Genomic DNA, 24,759 nt, shown 5'->3' with positions numbered 1-24,759 from the left:
GACGCTTGGGCAATGAAAAATGATTTTGTCATGGGCTATGGTGCCATTGTTTTTGAAATATGTATAATTTTAGATGTTAACATGGTTATGCATCTAGAGTCAAAGAAATGACAGATCCTTTTCTTCCCACTAGCTTGCAAAAGACAAAGAGCGCCTGCAAGCCATGATGACACACCTGCATGTGAAGTCCACAGAACCCAAAGCTGCCCCTCAGCCCGTAAGTACTTGTTTTCAAAACAGGGAAGATAGAAATGAACTTCCAATGGTCTTTTCCTACTTCCCGTGCACATGCGTCTTTCTGGTTCCCTTTTAAGGCCAAGTCAAGATGCTAGTAAGCATGTAAGGAGACACAGGAGGAGGCAGACCTGGTCCTGGTCCATTAGACCCAAGCCATCTGCTCTGGAACAGAGTGATTGGTGCGAAACTAATGGACTCAAAGCCTTTCTACAAACCTACTGGGAAAAGAAACTCTTTCCAAATGCCAGAAACAGGGAGAAAACAGTAGACTGTGATAGCAAAAGAGCCTGGGTCAGCAAAGACAGAGATGTGTGGGAAAGTTACAAGGCATGGTTCTACCTAATCATAACAGAGAAAAGAAATCAGAAAGCACCTTGCACAATTGTTAGAGGCTAAATTATGGGCACCATCAAGTGGTTTCTAAAGACTCTGAAGAGAAAATCACTCACTCATAGCTGCGGGACCAAACATGAGGCACAGAGAAGATGTCTGCTTTAGGAATCTCCTGTTTCTTTTCTTATTCTCTTCTATTGGACCTTGAAGTGGGATACCTCAACTCAGGAACTGATACCAGGGCAGAAGGGAAAGGATCTAAACCCCGCATCCAAACTTGTGCATACTTCCCTACCTTACATCCATATCTACTGCAGCTATATCACTCAGATGCTTAGATCCCTTAAAAAAAAAAAAAAAGTCCTAGTAGCCATAGTTGATTATTCAAAATGGAGACAGTGCTTTGCTTCCTGATTTTAAGATTTGTAAAATTTAAAGGTACACTGCCTTTATTTGATTTTGCTGGGAGTCGCTGTGTGAAAATTAATTGAGCGTTGACAATCTATAGTTAGTACCAGCAATTTTAATCAATATGCAATGATGCAGCATAATGGCAAAGTATTGGTTTATCTGTTTTGACTGATTTTTTTTCTATAAATAAAGCAAACATACACCCATATATGTATGATTTATGATGATAGAAATAAAACGGAGTCAGACTATTAACCCAGCAAATATGGTAGCTTGCCAAGATGCAGTTGGCAGACAAAATTAATGTCTGAAACAGAACACATTACTGAGATATAGGACATAAAATCATTAAACACTTCGCGCATCCATTTTTACTAGGAAAGAGTCCTTAGTTTCCATGTATTTCACAGTAAATGGCTAGAGGACCGGATGGGTTAGGCTACCAGATAGCAAATAGGGAGAAAAACAGAGCCAAGCCATTCAGTGTGGTAGAGCCAGTGAGTAGATGTGTTGCTCTTATTAATTCCTTCTTTCAAGAAGAACACGGGGAAGAACATGAACCCAGCTAAGCAAATTTGTGAGTCCCTGAAATGACTTGGCTGGCTTCTAGAACAAGCTTAGGCAATTCATTGCACAGGGAAGTGTCTGCCTTGGAACTTTCTGAGAGTCTTCAGATAGTTTTAGCGAAACAAAATTTGTTCCCCCAGAATCAAAGCTTTGAAACCCGGTCAAGAAGGAGTAAACAATGAGAAAGTAATAGCTGGACTTAGCATTGTGGTAATGGGCTCATTTTGGATCATGGGATTCCAGGGGCAGAAGAGGGATATATCTAAAGAGATGCAGCTTCAAATACCCATAATGCCCTGAGCAAGTGGTGGGGCTGGATGACTCTATGTATGGGAGTCTGCATGTCCCCTGGAGGGTCATTGGCAATCTCCATGTGACTAGCGCTGAGCCATCCACCAGCATGAAAAAGCAGCTTTTGGTAGGAGATAGAGGGAGGGGGAGAAGGTTTGTCTTGATTAGTAGTGGGGGAAAAAAAGTGTTTTACATTCTAGGAAATTATAACTTTGAAGGGGACCTCCTACTAAATTTATTTTTAACTGCTCTATTGAAAATTCTCTACCACTAGTCAACATTATCTCTTCGTAAGCTCAGCACAGTATTTCTTTATTAAAAGAAATAGGCACGAATATTTTTGACTGAAAAATTAATAGCTTTTGAATTCATACACAGCGGGTTTTCTTTTGCAAAGAAGTCCAATATCACTGCACAGCACTTCTGTAACCATTTATTTAGAGTCCAAGTCAAACCTTTGACAGCTAGAGCAGCTCTACAAGCCGATATAAAGAACTCCAAGATGTAAACCAACAATAGGCCGTCTGTGTGAGGTTTGCCATTGTCAAATACATAGATTGTTTGGATTAGTTTATGTAAATGTACTGTTGTATTACCCTTTAAAAAAAAAAGATCACATTTGTGTATGAAAGTGGTTCTCTTCACAGGCAGCATTATAAATTCCTTCTCCTTTAACTCACATGTAAGAAGTAAAAATTGGGGCCTGACAAGCAGATATTGTGTGACATTCTGTTGTCGGAGTGAACCTGCCTTCTTTTCATTTATTGGAAAATAGAAAATTTTATTATAGATACCATCTTATAAATCAGGAATTATTAAAAATATGTGTAGGTGAGGCATTGGGAAATTAATTATAAAAGATAGATGTGTAATGTTTTGCATGAATTTTCCCTTCCTTGCCGAGAGAGAGAGAGAGAGAGAGAGAAAGACACATACTGAAAACCCTTGATTCTTTCAAATCGAAGGACCCTGAGCTATCTGGTGACTGATCCAAATGTGCAAAATATTTCCTGCAGTCTGTAATTAATTTATTCCACCCTAAATAATAGAATGCCTGGTATAGGTTTGAATGCATAGCCTTCTCGAATCTGTGGTTTGAAACAAGCAGTCACTGTGATTTAATTCTAGCCCTAGATAGGGACCTTCCTGTTTGACTTTTGCCAGTGAGTTTATAAAGTTGTTTCTTCTTTCCATTTCTGTGCAAAAGGAACACTGTGTTTATTTAAGAATTCTTAGTCACTAAGTGATAGAATGCTTGCTGTAAATTTGCCTTTCACTAAATGCCCTTTGGGTGGTAAGTGACTTTTGTTGAATGCAATCATCTAACCCAGCCCTGCTTCGCTGAAGCAAAGCAGCTGCCAACACGTTCTCAGATGTGTTTCTTCCATCAGCTCAGAGATGCGTTTTCTGGATCCCAATGTGGGATCTGGATGGTTAAAGGGTGTGCTCATCTCAGGACAGCACCCCAGGGTGTTGATGGGGATCTGAGCTCTACCCACACTGGGAAGGAAGCTGAAGACTGCTTGGAACACCAGTTCCCAGGCTTCCTGCCCCAACCTCCTTCAGTACCATGTCTTCCTGCTGATCAGCACACTTCCTGCTGGAAGAGTTCGATTGAAAACCGTAGACTCAAAAGTGCAGTTGTGTTTGGAAAGGGAATTTCCGCATGCACAGTCCAACTCTTCTAGCAACAAATATATCTTGGGCAAGGCTACAGACTGAACATAGAGTAGTCAGATGGAAAAGGCTCATTGTTGCCACAAAAATGTCTTGTGAACCAAACTAACAACACAAATTACACATACACATACAGACACACACACACACACACACACACACACACACGCACGCACATGGGAGTATGTGCACTATGCAGTTGTAAGTTGAGCAGGTTCCTGGAATGCTGGAGTCAAGGACAACTTGTCAGACACGTGAAGTCTCATCTGAAACTTAACACACGAGATGGAAAAAGGGAGTGAGCAGCTTTCTGGATCTTCCCTTTGGTAAGCAGTAGATGCACAGACCTCTGTGCCTCCAAGAGAAGAAGATGGTTAATGAGAGTCAGTATGAAAGAACAAAAGGAACCGCTCACCTCACCCCTAAATAAGTTTTTCACACATGTAATAAGACTAGACCTTGCATGGAAATAGGTCTGTGAGCATTTAGGAGAGCAGCCACAGGTAGCAGTTGTGGACATGTTGAACTGAGGGCCTTGGCACTGTCCCTGAGCTTTTTCTCTCAAGGTGAGCGCTCTACCATTTTGAGTCACAGCACCATTTTTGTTTTTTCTGGTGGTTAATTGGATATAAAAGTCTCACAGACTTTCCTGCCCCAGCTGGCTTTGAACTGAGATCCTCAGATCTCAGCCTCCTGAGTTGCTAGGATTACAGGTGTGAGCCACCATCACCTGGCTGGAGAGGCTATTCTTGACACAGGTTCAGAAAAGCCAGACTTGTTGAACTCAAGTTTTATAAGCTTCTCTTTTCCCAAGGAAAGAGAAGCAATGGCATAAAAGAAGAAATCGGTGCTAATGACAATGACTGCTGTTCTGTGGTTCCAGCACTGGTTTGGAGCAGTTTGGATGTTGCATGGTACTCTTTGCTTACTCTAAGAACAGGCTGTTTCCTAGGAGGGAACTCAGAAACGTCAATAGAAAAGAATTGTGTCTGTTACAGCGTTGTGAAGTAGTTAAGGATTTCCTGAAAAAGACTTCACTCTCTGTAATGTCACCAGATCCTATGAGGCTTCTTTTTATGATTTGGAAGAGGAGAGAGGGAGAGGTCTTCTCCATGCTGTGGGGAGTTTCTGCCCTCTGAGATCCACTCGCCCTTCGTAAAGCAACTGCATTCTTTCAGATTTGGTGGATGAAGTAATTACAGAGTAGGTAGTTGAGCCTTCTTTATGAAAATATCATAAAGCACACTTGGAATGGAATATAGCAGTAGACTTTTTTTTTCCTTTTTACACGTTTTTCTTTTACTCACACCATAGCAATTAGGACTGTTTTGCAAGAGCTTTTAGCTACTTATAAAAACAAAGTGCCTCTCTCTAAAATTAAAAAAAAATGGCCTGTTAACTCTTCAAGGAACGGCTGGGTCATGTGGAATGCTGGGGTTTTGCTTTGGAATTGGAGAAAACTATTTCATCGACTTTTTTTCAAGTCCTCCAGCTCACCTCAACTGAAGTGTAGTAGTTTAGACCAGCAATGCAATGGTGGTCTTAGTCTCTAACACAGAGGCCAGGCCCGGCCCAGGAAGCAGGCCTCTGCCACAGGATAGTTAAAGCAGGACTTGAAGGGTTCAGGCCAGCAGAGCAGACAGCAGAGAAACCAGTTCTGTGAGCCTGGGAACCCCTGCTAAGCAGCGCTGGTCTGTCTGTCCCTGGGTGTTTGGGTTTCAGGTTGTTCTTTTGTTCTCAGACTCTGTTTTCATGGGAGGCAAGAGCACAAACAAAAACAAAAAATGGATTCTTGTGGGAATACAACAAGTCTGTTTCTGTCTGGGGTTTGCATCAGCGGTTTGTTTACTTTTCAAAATGCTAGTGACTCACCACCTTTCCAAGGGAGACCAGGGGAGGGCCGCACACTGTTCAAAAAGTAATTTTGTAGAAACAATATATATATATATATATATATATTTTTTTTTTTTTTTAAAAAGGACACAGTGCAACAATATTGGGTAGTTGACAGGGTTGGAGTAGTTCCAGGGGCAAAAGACTTCCAGGATAATTGTCTGTAACCAAACTCGGGGGGGGGGGGGCACAGGCCACAGGAGAACAGTGGTAAGAGCACAATTATTTGTTTATTATGTTTAAAAAAAAACAAAAGGCTACAGCAATTTTAAGTGACAATAAGAATTATCTTTTGGCCAGAGTTTTCAAAGAGATTATCTTTACCAAAGTCATCACAGTATGGAAATGTGCCATGAAAAAAAAAAGTATTCAAAGTTGTTAACTTTTCTAAACATAGCAACTTCTTTTGAAATAGAAAAATGAACACAATGAGAAAAATGGGCTTTCCATCAGGAAAAGCCACCCTCCTAGTCCAATCCCTTCCTGCTCCATGCCCTGGAAAAAAAAAAATTCACTTTTCAATCCTTAACTGCAATCAGAAACACTAAGCATGGATGCTTTCCTTGGTAATTAATGATTATATTAAGATTTAATGGTTTACAATTTCGATGAATATATCATGATTACAGCAAAATTGCACTGTTGCCAATTTGTTTTTCCATTCTGAGTCTGGGTTTCGATTTGCTTTGTTTCTTGTCCTTTTTTTTTTTTTTTTTTTTGCAGTCTGAGTTTGTTGTTGTTGTTTTTGGTTTTTATTTTTTTAAGACTGTGATTGAAAGAAGCAGGTTTGATTTGAGCCCAGTATGTTTTGAATCCCATCTGGAACTTTCCCTTCTTTCTCCCTCTCCTCCCACCCCCTCCTTCCGCACCTCCACCCCTGGTAAAGATGGTGGCTCCCTGAGACAAGCATGTGATCAGACGAAAGTTGAAAAGTTAAGCAACTTGTATAGCAGCTGACAGGGTTGACATTTCATTAACTTGTTGGTTCAGTCTTCAAATGATTTTGTGTGGCAAAGCACCCTCTTGTTTGGAGTTTACCGCTTTTGATTCTTCCTTTTCCCTTCCAGGCTACAGTCATGTTTAATTTGGAATCTGGGCTCCTTTGGCAAATTAGCAATTAGAACAATTTTGTGGGAATATGTATATGTGTCATTAGTTTTCCTGCAAATTAATAGCAAGGGCAAAGGTCAGGCAGAAATTTTCCACTTGACTGCAGCTCCTCTATTGAGACTTGGCACTTGGGTTTGGAATGGCCACAGCTGCTCTCCGACACCCTTTTCCTCTAGGAACTGTCTTTTAATTAGTTTACCTCATAGCCATCATTACAAATATTACTGCCTCCCCTCCTTGAGATAAAATTACTGTTTCTACAAAATATTCCAGTGACATCTTGTACACCACTGCACGTTGATGGTGGGGTCACTCGAATGCAGCATTTAATCATTAGATCACCTCCATCCACGTCTCCTAATTAGAGTCCTTACGATACATTTTTATCTGGTAATTAGCTGAGATTGGCTCTTTCCTCTGTGGCTTATTAGAGACAGCCCAGCAGTGGGTGTGAACCATGGTGTCATTTGTCAAGCCTGGTAAACCCCTCTCTGCTCCCTTCTGACTCAGTGTTTTAATTCTGCTTTCTACCTGTGTCCAAAAGCATCCAGAACACAGGTCTTTCTTCTGGGATTATGCTAACCTGCAAAGATTTTACTGTCTATTGTTGCTTCTTTGCTAGAAATTGCCTATATTTGCAGACTTTTGCAAAAGCTGCAAGAGTACTCCTTCTTGGTATATTTGATAGCATGGGCACCAGTGGATCCATTTAACTCTTCTTTTTAGATGTGAACACCCACAAAGACGGGCTTGAGTTTGTTCAATGTTTATGAGTTTTCAGTTTGGACAATGAAACGAGAACCCAGTGACTTTGTGCTTGTTATTGGTGTTTGTTTTGTCGGTTCTGGAGCTTGAACTCAGGGCCTGGGTGCTGTCCCTGAGCACTTTTTGCGCAAGGCTAACCCTCTACCACTTTGAGCCACAAAGCTACTTCTGGTTTTCTGGTGATTAATTGGAAAGAAATACTCTCACTGACTTTTCTGGGTTACAGGATCCTCAGATTTCTGCCTCCTGAGTTACTAGGATTACAGGCGTGAGCCACCAGTGCCCTACTTGCGTTAGGTTTTTATGAAAGTTACTCTGGGAAAATGTTCATTAGCTGGGTGGTGAAGCCAAGAAGAAAAGTAAATCCTTGGGATTGGTTGTGTGTGTGTGTGTGTGTGTGTGTGTGTGTGTGCGCGCGCGTGTGTGTGTGCGCCCACACACACATGCGCACGTGCCCTCATTTGCGTATAGCCATATCAACTCTTGATGGCAAGCACTTTGAGGACAGTGTCCTACAAATTCCTGTTTCCACTAAACGCAAAGTACTATTGATAGAACTTTATTCATGCACAGGGGTAAAAGCTATGTGCTAAATTGCTTCCAAAACTGCAGAAAACTGAACCTGGCTATGAATGTTGGTTTTTAAACAGTGGGTGTGGAAAGGTTGTACAAAGGGTAGAGAATCATACAAGTAAATATCCAGAGTCATACCAAGCAGTGTCAGCTCACCAAGCCTCCACTTTGTTCTCGGTGAAACACGACTGACAACTTCCTTGTCAGTTACAAAATCAAATGCTATCAACACAGGGGCAGGTGTTTTAGAACATGACTTTTGCAAATGTTTTTCCTGACAAACTGATGTGACTTTATAACATTGGAATTAAAAAGCTATATATGTCTGAGCTTTCTCCACTAATTTCCTTGACCATCTGCTTTGGCTCACGCTAGCTTATCCTCCTGGTCCTAGACTTAGTCAGTGATGATGGCCTGAGACTAAGAAGGAGTGAGTCTCTACTCTTTCCCACCTTGGCTTGTTGGCCCTGGGCTGCTACCCTGAACTGTTAGAACTTGGTTTGCAAATGAAGGTCACAAAAGCCAAGTTTCTAGCATGGTGGAAAGTACAGGGCAACTCACCCCATGTGCCCTACTTGTTGGAGGTCAGTAAGGGCCCTAGCCTGTGTGTCCTGAGCCTTGGAAGACGGGATATACCATATGCCGAGTCAAACAACAGTTCACAGTGAAACTAGAAAGGAGTGCAGAAGTCAAAACACTTTGCCCAACATTTACCTTGCCTCATGCAACTTGCCTTTTTCCCATGACTACTGCTTTAACAATGTTTTTTCCTCCTCCTCCTCCTCCTCCTCCTCCTCCTCCTCCTCCTCCTCCTCCTCCTCCTCCTCCTCCTTCTCCTTCTCCTCCTCCTCCTCCTCTTCTTCTTCTTCTCCTCCTTCTCCTCCTCGTCCTCTTCCTCCTCTTCTTCCTCTTCTTCCTCTTCTTCTTCTTCCTCTTCTTCTTCTTCTTCTTCTTCTTCTTCTTCTTCTTCTTCTTCTTCTTCTTCTCCTCCTCCTCCTCCTCCTCCTCCTCCTCCTCCTCCTCCTCCTCCTCCTCCTCCTCCTCCTCCTCCTCCTCCTCCTCCTCCTCCTCCTCCTCCTCCTCCTCCTCCTCCTCCTCCTCCTCCTCCTCCTCCTCCTCCTCCTCCTTCTCTTTCTCCTTCTTCCTCTTCCTTCTTCTTCCTTCTTCTTTCTTCCTCCTCCTCCCTCTCCCACCCCTCCTCTTTTCTCCTCTTCCCCCATCCCTCCTCTTCCTCTTCTTCCTCTTCATCTTCTTCTTCCCTTGGCCCTTATCAGACAGGTAGAATTCTCATAGCCCTTTTTATTTCTGGAGTGTGAATAAAGGTGGAATCTTCCCAGCATGTTAAAACCCACTTATAATAGACTCTGATTATGAGCTCAAGGGACTCTCATTTCTAAAACCTTCCACAAATAATGCCTTGTGCCTAAGATCGGCTCAAATGATGGTGAACTATTCTTACCGTAGGAAAGTGTGATTTGAAAGCTGATTTGAGAAAACGTTGGTGCTTTGCTGAAATTTCTTCAATTTGGGGAAGGTTCTGTCTATATCTGAGATAGCCATTCTGGGTAAAGAGTGATTAACAAGCTTAAAACAACCAAAATGCTTCTGCACTGTGAAAAGTGAGAATAGTATTTCTGTTGCAGCAAACTTTGGAAAAGGGTTGTCCCTTTCCACTAGCTGTAAGAACAGCAATGTAAGTTTAAGACAAGATAAACAGTAAGTCAGACTATTACTGGCTCATTCTCCTCTGTGGGATGTTCAAAAATATTAGGGTTCAACATCTAGAGTGTGTTATATTCCTAAATAGAGCCCAGTTCTGTATTTGATTGGGTTCATGAAGATCACACAAAGGCTTTGCAAAGGTTATGTCCCCTATTGGATGAAAATTCATGTCTGCTTACTGTGAGCACTTCACGAAGAGCCATAGACCCAACACTTGCTTCCTGCCATCTTCATTCAGTTTCTTAAAGGACTTGTGTTACTGACCTGACTTTTTGTGGCCAATATGGTGGCTCTGAGCCACCATATTGTTTAAATTCATTAAAATGAAATAAAAACCCCACTCAAGAAAAAAAAAATTAGAGACAGGGTACTGGTGGGTGATGCCTGTCATTCTAGCTACTCAGGAGGCTGAGATCCTGAGGATCACAGTTTGAAGCCAGCCTGGGCAGGAAAGTCACTTATCTACAATGAACCCACCAGAAAACCAGAAGTGGTGCTGTAGCTTAAGTAATGGAACACTAACCTTGAACAAAAGAGCTCAGGGACAGCACCCAGATTCTGAGTTCAAGCTCCACAACTGACAAAGGAAAAGAAAAAACAAAGAGGAAAGAAAAATTGAGTAAACCCAGCTCCCCAGTCATACAGCTGCACGTTGGAAGCTCAGGTCTGTGGTACTGAACATCCCCCACCCACTGCCTCTTCTCCTTCCAGATTTATAGAGCATTGCCATGCTCATCCAAGAGTGAAACCTTGAGAGTACAGAAATGTCTTTACCTAGGATTTCTCAGATTCAGCCTGCTAGATAACTCTTTGCATCTGTAAACATCCATTTGGCAGCCTTTAGAAAAGAAGAGAGAGCATGGCAAGAGATAAGACCAGATTCTACGTGAATCCTTGATACGCATGCCTTCTTAGAGAAATAGCACTTCCCAAGTGGGTCCTGTTTCCCCTGGGGGGAGGAGGGAGGGAGGGGAGATGCTTTTCTTGATGGTTGTGTTTTTCTGAAGGTCTCCTAAGCGGTGTTCTTTTCCTCACAGCTAAATCTGGTATCAAGCGTCACACTTTCCAAGTCCGCGTCCGAGGCTTCTCCACAGAGCTTACCTCATACTCCAACCACCCCCACGGCCCCTCTGACTCCCGTCACCCAAGGCCCCTCCGTCATCACCACCACCAGCATGCATTCGGTGGGACCCATCCGCAGGCGGTACTCAGACAAATACAACGTGCCCATTTCTTCAGGTAGCTACCTCATTGCCACCTCCTGTGCAGGCAATGTCACCCGCAGTTCTATTCGCCAGCCCCCTGTTTTTACCAAAAAAAAAGGTAATTAACAGAACAACGATCCTTATTTTAGCAGATATTGCGCAGAACCAAGAATTTTATAAGAACGCAGAAGTTAGACCACCGTTCACGTATGCATCTTTAATTAGGCAGGTAAGTCAATAACAACAGCATCGTGAAATGATCTCAAAAGGTATATGCAGACATGAATTTATTATATTGATGGAGTAGATTTAAAACCGTTTAGTATGCAAGCATGCTGAAACCTTTTCTATAAGGTTTTTTAAAACTGCAATATATAACATAATTGCTTTTGATTAAGTATTACAATACGATGTGATTATTAGAAAATTCATTTCACACAACAGTGAAAATGAGCCTGTTTAAAGATGGCAAGTCAATTATCACAAGCTACAGTAATCTCTGATCCCTAGAATTAATCTGAGCTCTAAATAATTACTGAGCTTTAATCAGCTAGTGAAATGTTTTGCATTTCTCTTTGATTCTGCTTTATGAATGACTAATAAATTAATATTTCTGTACGGAAACAGAAATAAAAACTCAAAACAATTAGATAATTCCATTTTGAGTTTTGCTATTGAACTGTTAAATACAATCATTAATCTTAGATCCTTCTACAGAAACCTTTCTTAGTATCTAGCTCTGAATCAGTTATGTTATACTTTCAAGAAAGGGTATAATGGTGACTTTCTGCCGATCTCATCATAAATTATCATGTTCTGATGCTTTCTTTACTTTGCAGGCCATTCTTGAATCTCCAGAAAAGCAGCTAACACTAAATGAAATCTATAACTGGTTCACACGAATGTTCGCATACTTCCGACGCAATGCAGCCACGTGGAAGGTAAGCTCTCTCTCTCAGGCCTGTGTAGTCTTGGATTTTAAACTTTATAGAACAGAGGTGGTTCATGGAGTTACTGGGCCACAAGAATGTTATATCTATAATATTTTGATACATTCAGAGTATCCAGCGGACAGGAATACTGGATGGGGAAACGGGTTCCATTGTGGTTGAAGGAGCTTTTATCACTGGCAGCCGAAGTGTGCCCAGGCCAGCCAGGGAAGTCACTCTGTGGTTGAAGTCTGATGCTATTGCTCACAGTGAGCTCAATCTCTTACTTACACAAGGCTCACCCTGATAGGGGTTTAGCTGCAGCCAGCATTTGCAGGGGTACCTTGTATTTTCACCATCTAGGAAATTGGATCAAATGACAACACTGAATATGACCTTCATTAGTTGGATCAGAGTTCATCAACCCCATTAGCAGAGAAGTCCAGGCAATCCACATATGAGCACTCTAAATGGATGCTTCTAACAGAACACTGTGTAGTTTGGGGGTTTGGGGTTTTAAAAAAAATCCCTTTTGTTTTATTCGGTTATTGTACAATCCCTCCTAGCTTCACTCATACCCTGAAGAAGAAAAGTTGTTTCTGGATTATGGGACTGAATTGCAAAACCAATTGCTACCAAACAGGTCAAAGTCCCCTAATTCCCCTAGCTTTGTGTGTGATGGCCCGTGCTAATGCTGGGGTCATGTGACCTACCTTGTTCCCAGCCCATCGGTCGGTTCAGAAATTATTCAAATTTTTACTCCATCGTATTGATTAAGGTCTCGCAAATTTTTACAGGTTCCCTGATGTCTATTACTTTTGTTATCAGCCAAAAAAAAAAAAAAAATGGAAGAGGGATGCATAGATATGTAGAGTTTTTAATTTTTTTTCTAGCTGGAATTACCAAAATCCCTGAAGTTCCCAAAACAATTAGACTTTTTTTTAACACAAACATTGAAGATGTTTATATTTTATTATACGATAATAAGGAAAATTACTTTGCTTCAAATAAATATCTTCCCTGCTATAACCTTAATTTTAAATGGGGGAAAAAAACCCAAAATACATTTCTTCTGCTAAGGTTATGATAAAATAGCATTCTAAAAGACAGCAACTAAGCATAGAATTAATTCATCAGACACATGGGACTGCAGAGAAACTATGTTTAGAATCTTCCCCTTTTCCTCAGCCTGCCTTGGGGGATGAAATACAAAAGATCTGTAGCTATGAATGTTTTAAAAATTTAGGAAGTAGAAACATGAAGCAGAGACTTTCCTTCAAGTTGCTTTTTGGAAAAGCCAAGTGATCAAATTTAAAAATAACTGCCAGTTGTGCGTATGAATTAAAGCTGCCAATCCCATCTTTACATAAAACTTTTTTAGTTTTACCAAATAGAGGGAAAAATGACATCAATATAAACAACCCTAGGTGAAGGCTTTAAGAAGTCATAAATCTGTGTAGTTTTCCTTCTGTGACCCTGTTGGAGCTGTGATCTCAATACAAAAGGTGAAATGGCCAGGCACTGGTGGCTCCCGCCTATAATCTAGCTACTCAGGATCTGATATCTAAGGATCACAGTTCAAAGCCAGTCAGGACAGGAAAGACCGTGAGAGTATTATCTCCAATTAACTACCAGAAAACTGAAAGTGGTGCTGTAGCTCAAGTGGTAGAGCACTAGCATTAAGCAAAAGAGTTCAGGGATGGCATCCAGACCCTGAGTTCCAGCCCCATAACCAACCAAAATTTAAAAAAGTTGGGGGCGGGGGCTGGGAAGATGGCTCAGTGGTAGAGTGCTTGCCTTGCATGCATGAGGCCCTAGGTTTGACTCCTATGCACCACATAAACAGAAAAGGCCAGAAGTGGCGTTGTGGCTCAAGTGGTAGAGCACTAGCCTTGAGCTGAAGAGCTGAAGAACAGTGCCTAGCACCAGAGTTCAGGCTTCCCAAACAGCAAAAAAGAAAAAAGCAAAATGCCCAGTTTAGAGTCATGAGTGAAAAAAGATCTCTCGTGGCTGGGAAGGTGGCTCAGTGGTAGAGCGCTTGCCTTGCATGCATGAGGCCCTGGGTTCAATTCCTCAGCACCACATAAGCAGAAAAAGCCAGAAGTGGTGCTGTGGCTTGAGTGGTAGAGTACTAGCCTTGAGCTGAAGATCTGAGGGACAGCGCCAGGCCCAGAGTTCATGCCCATGACTGACAAAAAAAAAAAAAAAAATCACTTGTCTTTTTTTTTTTTTTTTTTTTTAAGATTCTTGATTTCTCATTGTTTCTACTTCTTACAGCTCTGGAAAAACTATATCAGTTCTTTTAGATGAAGGCAGCTTCTTAATTTTTTTCAGCGTCAATAAATTTTGATACTTATTTTAAAACGCCACAGTGATTGGAGATGATGATAATTTCTTTCCCAGTTCTGTTTCCTATACATGAACTTAATTTAGCTTGGATTCTTAATGAAAACTTAGTTTTATTTATATTTTCTTCAAGTAGTTTGACATGTAATAACACACCTTTAATATACCTTTGTACAAGAAAGTGAACAAATGACCTACTGAAAAGTCAAGGGTACAATTTCTACATAAAGAAACCTGCCCCTGGACTGCAGGCATGACAGGACCATTGTTTTTAAGCGACCCATGAAAAACATTGTATGGGGCTGGGAAGGTGGCTCAGTGGTAGAGTGCCTGCCTTGCATGCATGAGGCCCTGGGTTCGATTCCTCAGCACTGCACAAGCAGAAAAAGCCGGAAGTAGTGCTGTGGCTCAAGTGGTAGAGGCGCTAGCGCTGAAGAGCTGAGGGACAGCACCCAGGCCCAGAGTTCAAGGATCCTTCAATAGTCTTAAAGATATCATGAACCTTCCCTAATTAGTACCCCAGAATTCTTTGAATTTGAATCCTGTGGATTCTTTTAGTGAGCAGTTAGTTCATCACGTCCATACATGTAGCTTCAGTATGAAGCTTCATTATTTCCTGTGTTCCATACAAGAGAAGAAAAACTATTTCATAGCCTGAATCCTCATAGTCAACAATTATGATGTTTCCCCCAAATAAATTCAGATTTGCTACCCTCTAAAGAGCCAACACGACATGCAAGAGAGGGTGTATTTGAGCATAGCACTGTGATGAGAACAGAATCAGGGTTTATTCATAAGGCATGTGAGGGACAATGGGTGTGTAGACTCGTTGTGCCCCATTGGACTCCACTTACTCTTCCTGAGAAGGATCTTTCAAATAGATATGAGTTCTGTGTCCAACATGAAGTCTGGATCACCAAGTTCAATCAGCCAGAACTAAAGAAATGGAACCTTGTTGTGTACCCAGTAAATGTCGTCGTACATTCTCCTAAAAGTCAAAGGGAAAATGAGATGTTAAGAAAGCTCTTTACTTTTTATAGTCAGGATCCCTCTTTGTGGTGCAGAGTGGACATGAAGGGTGTCAGCTTAGCAGTGCTTTTTTCTTTTTTTTTTTTTTTTTTTTTTTGTCGGTAGTGGGGCTTGAACTCTGGGCCTGGGCGCTGTCCCTCAGCTCTTCAGCTCAAGGCGAGCGCTCTACCACTTGAGCTACAGCACCACTTTTAGCAGTGCTTTTTTAAATCTGTGTTTCTGTACAAACCATCAGCTGCAGAAATGGAATCATTTTTGCCATCGAGAGTCCTACTCTTGTGTTCCTCAGCATCTGTTCAGTTAATTTAATTATTAATTATTCCTAGTAAGCCCCAACTCTTACATACATTCCAGCAGGTAAGACATCTTTTGATGGTGGATACTGATCCTTTAGGAGTTTATCCTCTGGGATAACTTCCTAAACATACTCTCAATGGTAGACACCCTATCTACAAGTCTTCCCTAATAAAAACACATGGGTTCCAAAGCTAGATGCTATTTATGTAACAGTATTAACCAGGTGTTCATCTTGCATGGTTTGAAGGATATAGTTTTATGTTTAATCTATATCTTTATTTTGAAGTCATTATTTTGACAGTATTTTCAGAGTCATAATATACAACCTATTTGGGGGTTATATGAATATTATAAATATTTCTTCTGGTTAGATATTACCAGAGAGAAGACTACAACACCAAAGTGCAACTCATACCTAACTGGGGTTCTTACTAGAAGACCCCTCCCTCAACCACAGAGGGCCCCCCCCTTGGGGGAGGGGTGGTAGCTGCAGTTTCGGGGCGGGGATAGTTTTATAAATGTGAGGCTGAAATGTACTGCTGTGTTTGGAGACTTTTCTTATAGAAAATGTAAATGTTCTCTCTTTTATACTTGCTGCAGAATGCAGTGCGTCATAATCTTAGTCTTCACAAGTGTTTTGTGCGAGTAGAAAACGTTAAAGGGGCAGTATGGACAGTGGATGAAGTAGAATTCCAAAAACGAAGGCCACAAAAGATCAGTGGGTACGTCCACCATGTTTGAACTTCTTAGCCTAGCTTGGATTGTGCTAACAAGTGTAACATAGAGGCTTTGGCTGCTAGACGGTGTTAGATCCAAGAGCTGGTGTCACGTTGTCTCAGTCAAGGGAAGCAAAAAAGCATCTCATCCCTCCTGTTTCGTACACCCACCAGTCCCCTGCCCTGCTTGCTGGTCTTTGTTGCATCACATGCTAGTAGCTTTTAGGTGGCAATGCATATTAACCCTCACAAACCATTTGCTTATGCTTATTGCATTTTATTTTCTTTTTCCTGTTCCCTGTATTGGATGTCTGTTCTGCCCCCAACCCCGTCTCCTTTTGTTGCCACTTCATCTCCTTTGCTGCTGCTCCTATCCCAGGGTGCCATTCGCACCAACCTCTCACTGCATAAGTGCTTTATCAGAGTAGAGGATGAGTTTGGGTCCTTTTGGACAGTTGATGATGAAGAGTTTATACGTGGCCGCCATATTCAACGAGGCCGTCCTCGCAAATACTACCCCGATGAAAACTTTGACGAGCTTGTCACACAGTAAGAGCCTTTACTTGCTTTTGTTTTTTTTTTCTGCTGTTGCTTTGGCTTTGCATGGTTGACTCATCCCATGTAGTTTTTGCATTTCACCAGTAGCAGTGCCTCAGCTTTCTGCAAATGGAACTAAATTGTGTGATTTGTACATGCATCTCTCTCGTTTCTCTTTGGAACACCAGTTGCCTTGAGTAATGCTTTTTTGATGTCTTTAATACAAATTATTGGTTGTATGTCGATTCAGCAGCTTACGGGGACCCTCTGATTAAATATTTTGTGTGTGACCCTAATTCCTCCAAGCAAGAAGGAAATTATGGTTAAAACGTATTTATCTGTTGGGATATAATGTATTTTTTCTTATTTATTACTAAATATAATAAGAATGAAATGATTGCAATGCCTGAATCCAGCTGGGTGTGGTGGCGCACGCCTGTAATCCCAGCACTTGGGAAGCAGAGGTAGGAGGATTCCAAGTTCAGGTCTAACCCGGGCTACATAGAAAGACTGTCTCAAAGGGGGGGAAAAAAGAATTGTTCTAAGCTGGGGGATGGGGAGGGATGGAGGTATTGGGTGGTGGATGATGCTACTATGTGTATTATGGGAAGCCATCCTTCCCCATAGAGAATTTCTTAGTGTTTCTAATTCTTTAGTGGGCCAGAGATTTCTTTTTAACCATATCTTGGCATCCATTGATTGGTCAGTTACTAGAGGGAGACAGTACCCAGTCACTTCAGGCCCTCCTAGATCTCGCTGTGCAAATAAACACTGTAGGACCAGACTTGCCATGGTAGGCTCTTATACTCCTTCCTCCTCTTCTCTTGGCACTAAACGTGCCTGAGAGAACTTCCTAAGGGCTGCTTCCTAATTTCCTGCAGCAGCCATGGTAGAGGTCCAGTCAGGAAGAGGCTTCAGAGGGACATCTCTCTGCTGACTCCCAGGTCCCCTGCCATCTCTCCTTAATCCCTACATGCTACCTTCCTGCTGCAGTCTGGTCAGTGATTTACCTATCTGTACCCAGGTCTCGGCCAGAATCTGACACCCTATCACCTTGAACAGCATCCCCAGAAATTTTTGCCTAGTCCAGACCTGTAAAAGGGAAGTGGACAAATAATAATAATAATAACAACAACAACAACAATAATAAGGGGACGTGGATGGCTACCAGGGAGCTTAAAAATCAAAACTTAATTGGGACTCCGGGGGCTGGATGGTGTTTAACTTTGACTTTTTATCTTTTTTTTTTTTTTTTATACAGTAACCCTTCCCTTATTAAAAACATGCAGAGCAGCCATGCCTACTGCACACCTCTTAACGCTGCGTTACAGGTAAGATGAATGGCCGTCCAGAATCTGCTGCGGCGACACATGTCTCCCCCACTCATTGCAAAATATATTAGCCTCGCTCTAATTAGATATTAAATTTTAATTCCGTTAAACTTTTTTCTTAAGTGCACAAAGCTTCGCGCTCCCTGGAGGCAAACACATCGGGCTGCTTCAGCATTAGCCAGGATGCTTAGCATTTTGAATATTGTGGCAAAAAAATTAAAAGTTCACTTATTAATATTTATCAGCAGTATCATAATTTCCATCCTCTTATTTCAGAATTTCACTTGAGGCAAAAATACCACAAGTGTAATTACTCTAGCACAGCTATTAATGTGCTGCATGATAGGCTAGTGGATCACATGCCCTCCCATTGTTCACAGGTTTAAAGAGAAAGCGGAGCTTTGTGCTCCTTTCCTCTCCTTGCCACATCCATTTCAGTATCTCTTCTCAGGGGAGGGGTGGCATCTGGATTTGTTTCGTTTTCTCTTAAGTCGACTGTTTTTGTTGAAACAATAGAGAAGTTGAAGCAAACTCCAGGCTCCCGGTAACTTGTTGGTGATCACAGTATAATCGCACAAAACATTTTCTGCTTTTGTTTAGTTTTGTTTTTGTGCCCATACTGGGGCTTGGACTCATCATCTTGGGTGCTATTCCTGAGCTTTTTGTGCTTAAGGTTGGCACTCTACACGAGAACTACATCTCTGATTTCTATCCGGTGGTTAATTCCTACCCAGACTGGTTTCAAACTGATCCTCACATCTCAGCCTTCTGAATACCTAGGATTACAGGTGTAAGCCACCAGTTCCCAGCCCAGAACATTTGTTTCCTACAGACAAACCAAGCACTTGTTATGTCACTGATATCCTATGGGATGAATTCCTGGTTCTGAGCAGAAGGTCAAGATCACCTGTCTTGCATTACCAGGATAGCCTGTGTGTCTGTAGCAAGTCTTTTGTTTATTGCTTTTTTTTTTTAGTTACCATAGTCCCTGCAAGTCTTCTCTCAAATCCTTATAATACTCTAGTATTCGTTCATTGAAACACCTGGGGTTGAGGCTTGAGTTTTCAAAGAACAATTATAGGCACAGTCCTTTTAGCCAGTGTTCTTGTGGGATTTTCACCTACCCAGACTATTGGCCTGAAGACAGGCTGACAGAACCGTATTAACTTTTCATGATAGGTTCTGCAGGTAAATCTCACCGTGGTAATCCAGTACTACTAAGAATCCGCAAGGCTACTACTCTGACAAATTGGTTCTTCAGTTGAACTTCCAAAGATTATGGCACATAAAATCAGAGATTAAAATTTCTTGGGTTGAAAGCAGAACTAGAGAAGAAGGGCAAGTTCATTTAAAAAAAAAAAAAGAAGTTGAGACACTTGGCATTATGGGAACAGGATGGGGGAGGAGGATCTTCTGATGCACAGGAACCTGGTGGTTGCTTCTCAGTAAGCAAACCTTCAGTGTGCATCTATTTGCTGCTGCGCCCACTCTGTGCTGCTCACCACCGTTTTCCCAGCTCACTAGCAGCATGTCTTGGAGCTCACGATGGCTGATCTGTCTCCTACCCAGTTCAGCAGCAGATTCACTGAACTTAGCATTTCAGTAATTATATTTATTTATTTTTAGCCTGATCTAAATTTAATAGGAGAAACTACTTTCTGCGTTCGTTTTTAATTACTTGTAGTTTACACAGTAACTTTAGAAGAGTAAATGAAAGCACGCTTAGATGCTGCCACTGTAAATACCATTCATTAGTAACTTATTTTCCCTGGAGTCTTGCAAAGTGTGAATTTAAAGGCAGCTCTATCTGGAAGAGTATTAAAATTACAAGCACATTTTACATTCATGAGGCAGAAAAGCAAAAAAAAAAAAAAAAAAAAGATCCTCCATCGTCTAGATCTCCTTAACTATGTGGCTAATTTCGATTAGAAAGCTTATCATTACCCAACTGCTCCTGTTTCCTCTCTATGCTGGTCTTCCCTGTTCCAGTGGGAGTCCCAAACTCTCCAAGAACCGTTGATGTCCACAACTAGGAGAGACCAATAAATGACAATAATGCGTGATTTAAGGAGCTACCCATTTCCCTCTCATCTGTGATTTGGATCAGGGGAGAGCCTGAAAGTTAAGACCACTTTCTGCCATGCAAAATTAAGTCCACATCCTTTCCATTATCACCCGTTTTCCATCCTTAAAGACAAGGAAGAATAATAGTGGAACGCTATCTCAAAAAAAAATTTTTTTTACTAGACCAATATAACGCGTGCTTATACAATTTATAAAATAGGACAGCAGCATTCACTACAGAAATAAAACATGGGACTTGGGACAGATTGCATTATGCTCTGAAAAAGTGAAGTAACTAAGGGTAACCGTAAAGCTTCGTATTTATAGACTGTCTTTTCCCAAAGATCTCGGAGCGGCTAATGTTCCAGAAGCCATGGCACTTACAGACTTCTATACCATTCCTTAAGCACCTTCAGGTTTTTGGCAGACATGCCAGTTGAATAGGAAATCACGTGCTGTGCCCAGGGTCATTTATATAATTAAGTCCATTATCAAGATTGTGATCCACCTCCTTCTAAGGAATACCACCTATGAAAAGGCAGATGCAGATTTTTCTACCTTTTGGGGGGTTGTTCTGATCTCTCATCCAACAGCATTTAAGAGATTCTGAGCAGGTTAAGATGCAAGATTTGACTGTAGCCCATTCTCTTTCCTTCTCTCCCTCCCTCCTTCCCTCCCTCCCTCCCCCCCTCCTTCCCCTCCCTCCCTCCCTTCCTCCCTCCTGCCCTCCCTTCCTTCCTTCCTTCCCTCTCTACTCCCTCCTTCCTCATCTCTCCCTCCCTCCCTTCCTCCTTCCCTCCCTCCCTCCCTCCTTCCCTCCCTTCCTTCCTTCCCTCTCTACTCCCCCTTCCTATCTCTCCCTCCCTCCCTTCCTCCTTCCCTCCCTCCCTCCCTCCCTCCATCCCTCTCTCCTTCCCTCCCTTCTTTCCTTCCCTCTCTACTCCCTCCTCCCTCCCTCTCTCCCTCCCTCCCTTCCTCCTTCCCCCCCTCTTTTGATCTGATATACCTTGTCTGAGAGGCAAGGTATCCATACAGAATGATCAGAAGCCACTGCACGACTTCCTTCACGGAATTTGGGCGTCTACTCAAGTTCTGTGCCCCAAACTCAGTCAGAAATGGCCATAATTTGAAATAATTTAGGAGATGAATGGAATGAACATCTACCCAAAGGAGCTTCCCCCCTGTCTGTGGGTTGACTAATATATCCCAACAAACACATTCTTAAGGCTATTTCAATTTTCTTTACCACTCCGTTTTTGGCTTTGGAATCTGCTAAAATAGCCAACTGGCACTAGCCCCACTTTGGCCACAATCCTGCCTTGAATGACAGTGAAATTGTCCTGGGAGGGCTCGTCTGTATTTCCAGTGAGAAGCAGTTCCCTGGACAGACCCAGAGTAACTTTCAAGATAAAGAGGCATGACCACAGTACTGTCTCAAATAAAAATGTAGCGATAGCAATCTAGCTGCCGTTTGCAGTCGCAGCGATTATTATCTGCCAGCCACTCTGTCCCAAAGAGTAAAAATATTTGACAGACTACAGGAGAGTGGGGAGAATTCATCAAATTGAGTTCTCCACACTGGGAAATAAAAAGGGGATTTTAAAAGAAGGCAGTGAAATAAACTCCAAAGTGGGCGAGAAGTTGCCTAGGCCCCGCTTTGAAATCGAGTGTTAGACTAGGTGAGCGTGTCTGGGGCTTAACACAGGACTTGCATCGAAGAAGCATTTCTGGCTCTAGGGTTTTGTACAACGAATGAAGAGTGAAACTGTGACTGTCAAAACAGGCAGACTCCCTGCAGCCCGGCTGTGCTCCCTTTTTTTTTTTTTTTTTTGGCTTGTACCTTCTCTGCACTGCCAGGATTTCTAGAATAGTTTGGACTCTTGCAAGATGGGCCAATTGAAGTCACTATGCCAGATTGTCTTGTGATTGTACTTTTTTTCTCATTAGGGTAGGAAACCAGGCATAGTGTATTCTGCAGGAAGACAGTTGTCATAAATCTTGGTCTAATTACAGCTGCCACTTTTTCAGTGTCTGCCCTCTTTAATGAAATGAAAGGCACTGGGTCACACTTGCTGCCCAAATGAAACAAATATGGTTACTTTAGATTTTAGCCATGTGGTGCTGACTAGTTTGTATTTCACACTGGGCAGCTGTTTTTATTCAGATACAGTAAGACAAAGTGAGTGGTATAGAGTTTAGGGTGGGTTTTTCCCTCCATTACCCCCACCACCACCACGCACTTTTTTGCTGACACTCATTTAGAGTGACTTTGTCACCTTTAATATCAGTGTGCTCAGGCACCTAAAAGAAATGAGATTTAGAGCTTCTTTTTGCTAGGGATTTTTCTTTCCTTGTAAAATCCCAAGTGATTGGCCTGAGTCTGAAAGATTGTGCACTTGCTACCTTCAACCAGTTTTCTCGGACTTCACTAAACACATTCAAAAATCATTAAACCGGAAACGATGAGGTGGGGAGGGGGGATAAAAATTGATTCCAATTCTATAATCTCTTCCTTTTCTATAAGATCTGGGAGGTAAATGTTTATGGAAGTTCTCATAAATTTGAGCAGTGTGCCTGGAATAATCAGATCAAATCTCTGATATCCAATAGCAGAGTCATCAAAATGAGTCAAGAAATGAAAATCCCATTATATTTTCACTATGATCTTGAAATATTCAGTTCCTCTTGAAAAAGGCAGACAAAAAAGGCCAGGGATAGAAACCTCATAATGGATAGCTTTGTCTAAACTGTAGGACCCTACCCCACAGGACCACATCGAGGACTTCTTCCTCGGGTTTTTTTTTCAACCCCCAACATACCTCTTCTAAAGCAAACCTGGGACCGGGTGCCTTGAGTCACTTTTAGAGTTCAGTCTCTGTATAATGTCTTTGAAATGTGTATTTGCCAAGCAGGTGGCCCGATGGACTAACGATGGAGGTTACTGAATTTTCCCACCATTCATAGCTTCTGTGTGCTACCTACCCTATGACTTCCTCAAGTTCTCTCTTGGTTGATGGCAGGCTTCCATGGCTGAGAATAGTATACCTCTATACACTACCGCCTCCATGGGGAATCCCACTCTGGGCAACTTGGCCAGCGCAATCCGGGAGGAGCTGAACGGGGCCATGGAACATACCAATAGCAACGAGAGTGACAGCAGTCCAGGCAGATCTCCTCTGCAAGCTGTGTGAGTACTGTGCACCCCCTGGGCTTTGCCAGCACACCCCAGGCGCCCAGTTTCCTATACACACTGAACACTTTGGCATTCTCTCTCCACCTTTCCCATAATCCCTCATGACTTAGAATCCAGGGAGAACCCCTTGGTACTTCCTTTTCCTATAAAAGCCGTTGTCTGCCGTGACACAGGAAACTCGCCTCCTTTGGCCATTACACAATCATCCAGGGGGAGGGTTGGGAACCTAAATTCAGCACGCATCTGCTAGACGAACTTTTGAGTTTTGTTTCACTGACCCTGGTAGAGGGAACAAAGATGTTGCTCTGAGTTGTGTGCCGGGTTTCGGCTGTACACGCGATGCCACAGCCTTGTTACTAAGCATTAATGATGGCACAAGTGAAAGGCAGCATGATTTATAGATTGCTCTTAAAATATCAAAAGGAAAATTAATAGGAGCATTATCGCAGCAGACGGCAGTCTAATGAGTGCACATATAACTGAATGAAGTGATGGGCGAGGGTGGCTCTCGTGGAATGTGAATGAATGGTCACAGGGACCAAGCCAGCCGTCACTAAATCCCAGGCCACCAGGCCATGAGGCTGTGGTGAGAAAGCATTTTTAAACGGAGAAAAGCAGCCACATTATTCCAAGAGATCGGATTTCCGGCAAAACCGTGGAATGACAGTGTCTCCCTTTCAGTGAGTTTCTGCCAAACTGTGGTCCACATTAAGTGAATAAACCGATTCAATGTTTGCATTCCTGTCGGCTTCCAGAACAGGCAAATGTCTACACATTCTTCATTCATCAACATCTTGTTTTAAGGATAACGTGAGTGATAGGAATGGAAAATGTGACCTGTAGCAATTAAGAACTGAAGGAATTGGCACCTAGTGACAAAGAGAAAAAAACATTATCTCCCAGCATAATTAGAGGTTATGGGGGAATTTGAAATCTGATTTGCTAAGCATTTGCATCTCATGCCCAACGTGCTTTGAGAAGCATCTTTAAAGATGAGAAATAATCATTTTTAATTTCTATGAAAAGCCTCCAAAATATTTACTTCAAGTGTTTGTCTTCATACCACGCTGCTCTATTTCTGGCTTTATTGTTTTATCATTATGTCATTGTCATGACATTAAATTTAGGAGAAAATATAAATGGGAATATAAACCCTTGAAGAAACACCTATGAGAGCAAAATTATCTGAAGTTGATGAATATTCCTAGTTTTTAATGCAGAAAGATCACTGGGTGAGGTGGAAGGGTAGAGTGCAGAGATAAAACAAAAACAACATATTTGGATACAAGTTTCACAATCAACAGTTCAGGTCAAGCCGTTTTTTCCTGGACAGAGTAAAGTTAACTGTGGAGTTAATTTGTTTTAATGACTTTGAATTAACCCCAGTGCTTTAAAAAATAATGTTTTACAAGTCATCATAATTTGTTTTTTTAAATTTTTATTTATTTTTTTATTGTAAAAATACTGTACAGAGGGGTTACAATTACATGGGCAAGATAATGAGTACATTTCTTATCAAGCATTGTAGCCTCC

At 41.9% G+C, this 24,759-nt stretch overlaps 1 protein-coding gene across 6 annotated transcripts in view; it reads left to right on the top strand.

The window, feature by feature from the left end:
• The window catches only part of Foxp1 (forkhead box P1), a 606,957-nt gene that overhangs the window by 573,482 nt on the left and 8,716 nt on the right, over positions 1–24,759 (top strand). For 4 of the 6 annotated variants that reach the window (XM_042679674.1, XM_042679675.1, XM_042679673.1 and 1 more), the window contains 7 exons: positions 134–217; positions 10,617–10,818; positions 10,934–11,013; positions 11,624–11,725; positions 15,986–16,107; positions 17,900–17,969; positions 23,054–23,220. In XM_042679674.1, coding sequence (XP_042535608.1) covers positions 134–217; positions 10,617–10,818; positions 10,934–11,013; positions 11,624–11,725; positions 15,986–16,107; positions 17,900–17,969; positions 23,054–23,220 — 827 coding nt within the window. Of the gene's footprint in view, positions 1–133; positions 218–10,616; positions 10,819–10,933; positions 11,014–11,623; positions 11,726–15,985; positions 16,108–16,480; positions 16,651–17,899; positions 17,970–23,053; positions 23,221–24,759 lie in introns of all 6 variants that reach the window. The other 2 variants (XM_042679678.1, XM_042679676.1) reach the window with 2 other exon arrangements.

Source organism: Dipodomys spectabilis, unplaced genomic scaffold, assembly GCF_019054845.1.
Source record: "Dipodomys spectabilis isolate Male_0828 unplaced genomic scaffold, ASM1905484v1 ptg000054l, whole genome shotgun sequence".
NCBI classification, from domain to species: Eukaryota; Metazoa; Chordata; class Mammalia; order Rodentia; family Heteromyidae; genus Dipodomys; species Dipodomys spectabilis.
Note: the sequence above shows the minus strand (reverse complement) of the source record. Positions and strands in the feature narration are given on the sequence as shown.